At 34.0% G+C, this 6,598-nt stretch overlaps 1 protein-coding gene across 2 annotated transcripts in view; it reads right to left on the bottom strand.

Moving 5' to 3' along the window:
- LIN9 (lin-9 DREAM MuvB core complex component) overlaps positions 1–6,598 on the bottom strand; it is a 49,695-nt gene that overhangs the window by 26,330 nt on the left and 16,767 nt on the right. For both annotated transcript variants that reach the window (XM_012644357.1, XM_012644358.1), the window contains 2 exons: positions 3,525–3,658; positions 1,659–1,784 (listed from right to left, as the gene is read on the bottom strand). In XM_012644357.1, the coding sequence (XP_012499811.1) occupies positions 1,659–1,784; positions 3,525–3,658 (260 nt within the window). The remainder of the gene's footprint in view (positions 1–1,658; positions 1,785–3,524; positions 3,659–6,598) is intronic.

The following is a 6,598-nucleotide window of genomic DNA, read 5'->3' as shown; positions in this document are numbered from 1 at the left end:
TGGGACTACAGGCATGTGCCACCATACCCGGCTAATTTTTTCTATATATATTTTTAGTTGTCCAGCTAATTTCTTTCTATTTTTAGCAGAGACAGGGTCTCACTCTTGCTCAGGCTGGTCTTGAACTCCTGACCTTGAGCGATCCTCCTGCTTCAGCCTCCCAGAGTGCTAGGATTACAGGCATGAGCCACCAGGCCTGGCCTTTATCTTCTAATTGGATATGGTCTCACCAACTGATTTTTACAATTAGGATATTTTTTAAAGTTTATTGTACCAATAATTTGTATTATACCTTGACTTCCTCAGGGGAAAAAACACTACAAATTTTTTCTGAAAACAGACTTCAACTATTAATCAACCTTGATGAATTAAAAGACTATAAGATTAAGTAATGTTATGATAAGAGAACAAAGGATAAATTAACCAGAGAAATATTATAATGACACTCTTAAACAAACTGCAGAATTATAATGAAACAGTAAAATAGTGACTAATATCCCATTCTGATGGGCAATAATTAGAAATAGTGTATAGCTCAATTTGCTCAAACATGCAAAATCACAGCAAAAGCCCCCAAAATGCCTTAATGTAATTACCAAAGACTATAAATGATTACTATGAAACATATTAACATGTTATAAATGGGGAAAATATTAAAAACATCATCAGCAAGGTCATCTTTTAATACATGGGACAAAATAAAATATTAGCAGTTCAATGAAAAGTTCTTGCATTTCATCATCTAATGAGATCATTAAAACTACATTCCATATCTACTTTGTCCAAGTCACTTTATATTTCTAGACCTTCCTTGAACTTTCTCAGCATGTAAAATGAAGAAGTCTCACACATGCTTCTATTAAGCAGACAGACATAATGTGAGAACTAATGATCTAATTCTTCTTCTAGCATATTTCCCATTTTCACTCGAAAGTAATATAAGGTTTTCCAATGTGTTACCAGGATAACAATGGGAAAGGAAAAGTCATTTCACATGAAGAGTAATTCTTGGACTGTAACATATTGGATAGATTAATTGATTTCCTATTTTTATAAAAAGTAAAATAGGCCCTTCTGGGAAAACTCTTAAGGTAATAAAGGGTTTCACAAAAAATAATAACAACAAGGTACCCAGAACCTTACAGCTTCCTTAAATACTTGTAGTATATCCTTAAATATTTTTTGGAACACAGAGGTACATACATAATTTAAAACAATAAAATTATGTCCAAAATCTGTGATTTAAACAAAAATGAAATTGTATGTAAGATGCATAAGTATAATAAAAAGCACCTACATTAAAGTTGGTTAACAGGATATATTTAACATATAATCAATTATTCTGAAAGGTTATGTTTTGGTACTAGTCATTTTAAAGATTAAAAAAACCAATGTATTATAGTAATGATATTGCCAACTATTTACTGATTTTATTTTTTAATTTTTCTTTCTTTTTTTTTTTTTTTTTAAGAAACAGGATCTCACTATATCGCCCAGGCTAGAGTGCAGTGGCTATTCACAGGCATGATTATAGAACACTACAGCCTTGAACTCCAGGCCTCAAGCGATCCTCCTGCCTCACCCTCCCGAGTAGATAGATGGGATTACAGGCGCCTACCATTGTGCCTGGCTGACTTTAAACAAAAATATTATTTTACCTCCGTGGTTTTCCCATAAGCCGCCTGATTTTTCCCCATTCTACTCTTGTTAATTTTCTTGTTTTCAAATTAGGGAAAGATTCTTTTAGACATACACAGAAGTCATTATCGCCTTCAAAAAGTGGTCTGTAAGACAGAAATGGTATTTTAATGGTTATATACAATGTGTTATTTTCTTGAAAGACATAAAATTGAAAATATGCATTCCAATTTTCCACATCATCCTAATTATAAAATGTCGAACTTTCACTTCTACCCCACATATATATACAAAATAGGTACAAATTACAAATTTTAAGTGCTAAAACTAAATACTTTGCATTTGTGAAACAACTAATGTGTAAAAAGTCACTCAGGAAATACTGTCTGTGCTTGTGATTCCAGGAAACACTGATTTTTGTTCCATCTTTTATACAGGTATACCCTTTGGGAGGCTATACTGGCCCTAACTCATATCTGGTGAAGATAAACAATGTTAGCTACAAAGTATCTTCGTCCCAAAGGTAATGCCATTGTCAGGGAGTCCTCTTTGGAATTAAACCAGTCTTAGAACACTGGAGGACTCTAGAGCATTGGTCCCCAACCTTTTTCACACCAGGGACCAGTTTCATGGAAGACAATTTTTCATAGAACAGGAGGTGGGGGTGGGAAGGAGGGGATAGTTTCGGGATGCTTCAAGTGCATTACATTTATTGTATAGTCAAACCTCTCTGCTAATGATAATCTATATTTGCAGCCACTCCCCAGTGCTAGCATCACTGCCTCAGCTCCACCTCAGATCATCGGGCATTAGATTCTCATAAGGAGCATGTAACCCAGATCCCTCACATGTGCAGTTTACAGTAGGGTTTGTGCTCCTATGAGACTCTAATGCGTCACTGATCTGACAGGAGGCGGAGTTCAGGCGGTGGTGCGTACCATGGGGAGTGGCTGTAAATACAGATGAAGCTTGCTTGTCTGCTGCTCACCTCCTGCTGTACGGCCAGTTCCTAACAGGCCACAGACCGGTACTGGTCTGCGGCCTCAGGTGTTGGGGACCACAGCTCTAGAGGGTTAGATCAGTTTTGGGGGCTCCCAGAAGAACTCAGATCACACCAGGACACCCTGAAAGTTCTCTTAAGCCTACGGAAAACCTGTGGACAAAAATAAAACAATTCTATTCATAAGTTTGGGAAACCAGCAACCAGTCTTAGCAATGATACATAAATGCCTTGGGCTCAAATATAAACATCCATGAGGTTCACAAGCTTCAGAATAGGCAACTGGTTTGGAAAACAGAGAAGCGAAGTAAAGATAAATAGCAAAGCAAGCACCAAAAACTGGCATGCGAGGATGGATTAGAAACCAGAATTTTTCCTCAGTAAATTCTATTGCTGAATAATTAGATTTCAGCCATATCTCTTACTATGTTCTACTTAAATATTTGTGCATAAGTGTTTAAGTACTATACCCAAAATAGCAAGACTATCTTCCTAAAAATATTAAGCAATTTTTACCATTAGTAATGGTTTCTCTACTATTATGCTGACACTTAACATCTCAAGATTTATAGAACAAATCTCATTCACTACAAATAATGGTGCTTTGTTTAAGGTATCTTTACTCCATCATCTTTGTAAATTATAATATGGAAATTATTCTTTCATTAATTTTTCACAAAAATGTGTAACTTCTTCCCCCAAAAGGAGAAGGGGGAAGAAAACTATGAAAAGCAGAAATGGATCAAATTGGAATGAGGAATAAAAAAATGAATTCAGGGAAAAATAAGATCAAAGTAGATGCATAAAAAACATTATAGCTTATAACATTTGAAAAACTTAAAATTTTGGTTTCAGTAATATTCATGATATAGGCCATGATACATACTTATCTATATTTGAATAGAACCACTCATATATGCACCATTTATGTGCTTTGGGAAGCTTCAGAAGATTGCGTAATCGAAAACCAATCTTCTGTGACGCTTTCTTATCTGGTGTTGACATTGTTGCTGTAAATTTCTACAAAATGAAAAAAAAAACAGAGATTAATTGCAGTCCCATTAAGTAAAAATGAACATTTATAACACTGAATAAATTTGTAAAAAGGTAAATTATGTTTACATACTCAAAAGATTCAACAACATTCAACATGGAATTTTTGTTATAGAATAAAAAACATTCTAATTATTTCTTACAAAGTTAAAGGTTCCAGTTTCATAAAATATTCTGACAAAGAAGGTGAAATATTTGCCCCTCCCCACGTTTGCACTGCAATACAATTTCAATTTAGGGATGCAGGAAGAAGAGGCTTGTATGAAATATTCTTAGACTTCAGAGGCCACAAAAGACCAGTAAAAAGAGAGTAACAGACAGACAGACAAACACACACACACAGAAAAGAGAAAGAACACACAAGCAAGCACTAGGTCCAGAAGGTTTCACCAGTGAATTCTATTAAAAAAAAAAAAAAAGAATTCCAGTGCTATTATGCTATTCAAATGTTTCAGATCACTGAAGAAGAAAAAAAGCTTCCCCACTTTTTTTATAAAGCCAGCATAACATAGATAAGAAAACCTGCCAAATAAAAGACTTTAGAAAATATCACTTGGCCGGGCTCGGTGGCGCATGCCTGTGATCCGAGCACTCTGGGAGGCTGAGGCAGGTGGATCGCTCAAGGTCAGGAGTTCGAGACCAGCCTGAGCAAGAGCGAGACCCCGTCTCTACTAAAAAATAGAAAGAAATGATCTGGACAACTAAAAACATATATATATAGAAAAAATTAGCCAGGCATGTCCCAGCTACTCGGGAGGCTGAGGCAGGAGGATCGCTTGAGCCCAGGAGTCTGAGGTTGCTGTGAGCTAGGCTGATGCCACGGCACTCTAGCGCGGGCAAAAGAATGAGACTCTGTCTCAAAAAAAAAAAAAAAAAATACAATTCACCATTACTAATAAATCAAAAGGAGAAAAGTCCAAGGATGCTAAAGACATCTGAACACTATCCATTAAAAGAACTCTTAATAGAAATAGACGAAATAATTGAAAAATACAACATACCAAAAGTTAAGTGATACAGCTACCATAGTGCTTGTAGGAAAATTTAATTTATAGACTTCAATTTTAAGTCTAACCTACATTTAAAAAGAAGAAATATTTCAAATAAATAATCTAACCTCTCACCTTAAGAAACTAGAAAAAGAAGAGCAAAGTAAATCCAAAGCAAGTAGAAGGAAAAACTAAGATCAGAATAGAAACAAATAAAATAGAAAATAAAAAAATAGAAAAAAATCAATGAAACTGAAAGTTTGTTGAAAATATCAACAAAATTAACAAACTTTTAACTACACTGACCAAGAAAATAAAGATAGATGTATACTTTTTTAATCTGATAAAACATTTCTCCCCACTCCAATCCAAAAATCAGTATCATATTCAATATTAAAATCCTAAAAACATTCTAATTAAAGTGAGGAATATGACAAAGATGTCAACTATCACCACTATTTTTTAATATTATTTTGAAAGAACTGGCCAATTAGATAAGAGGAATAAAAACTGGAAAAGAGAAGATATAATGTACCATTATGTACAGGTGATATGACTGTCCCAGAAAATTCAAGAAAATTATCTGTATCCATTAAAAACAATAAGAGAATTTAATAAAGTGGATGAATACAAAGTTGATGTATAAAAATCTGTATGACAAAATAAATTACAGTCTTTTCTATGTAAATAAGAACTGGTTAGACAATAAAATGAAGAAATATCCTGTTTATGATAACAAAAATGACAAGAACAAAAAATATTAAATACTTACAAATATACTTAAGAAATGTGCAAGACTGATATGGCAAAAAATTTAAAGTCTGCTGAGGAATATTAAGGACTTGAATAAGTAGAACTACAACCAGACCTTAGGCAGTCTCAATGTTACATATATGTCATTTCCCATAAATTTGTACTATTAGTGCAATCCCAATAAAAATGACAACAGGATATTTTTCCTATTCAAACTGATTCTAGAGTTTACATGGAAACATAAATGTGAAAGAATATTTAGGAAAAAACTAAAAAAGGAATATGTACTAATGTTTTACCAGACATTAAAACAGTACAAAGCCATGTTAAAACAATTTGATACTAGCACACAGAAATATACTAGACATAGAGACAGAAAGCATAGAAGTAATCCCAAATGAACACAGGAATCTAGCTTGTGATGAAGGCAGCACTTTAAATCCATGTGTAAAAGATGGATTAACCAATAAATGTTACCAGGACGACTTAGTAGCTCACTGTGAAAAAAATTAGGTTGCAGTCTTACCTCATTCCTTACTCCAAAATAAATTCCAAATGTATTGAAAAGTTAAACAACAAAACAATGAAATAAGAAATATGAGAGAATTCTAAAACTATAAATTTTTGACTAGGAAAGGTCTTCCTGAACACGACAAACTCAAGAAGTCATAAAAAAGGAAAGAAAGTTAAATTTGACCCTTAAAAAATTTTAAAACCTGGCCAGGCACGGTGACTCACACCTGTAATCCTATCACTCTGGGAGGCTGAGGTGGGAGAATCGCTTGAGCTCAGGAGTTTGAGACTAGCCTGAGCAAGAGCAAGACCCCATCTCTACAAAAAATAGAAAAAATTAGCCGGGCATGGTGGCATGTGTCTGTAGTTTCAACTACTGGGAAGGACGAGGCAGGAGGATCACTTGAACCCATAAGTTTGAGGTTGCAATGAGCTATAATGACGCCACTGCACTCTACTCAGGGCAACCAAGTGAGACTGTCAAAAAAAAAAAAAAAATTGTTAAATCCTACATGTTGAAAAATACAGAAACAAAGTCAAAAGATAAACTATAAACTCTGAAAAACAAATTACAACCATGTAAATAGCCAAAGGGTTAATGTCCTTAATATATAAAAAATTATTCTAAACTAGTAAAAAAAAAAAAAAAAAA

Source organism: Propithecus coquereli, unplaced genomic scaffold (genome assembly GCF_000956105.1).
Source record: "Propithecus coquereli isolate 6110/MARCELLA unplaced genomic scaffold, Pcoq_1.0 Scaffold210, whole genome shotgun sequence".
Lineage (NCBI taxonomy): Eukaryota > Metazoa > Chordata > Mammalia > Primates > Indriidae > Propithecus > Propithecus coquereli.
This window is presented reverse-complemented; position numbering and strand designations above follow the sequence as displayed.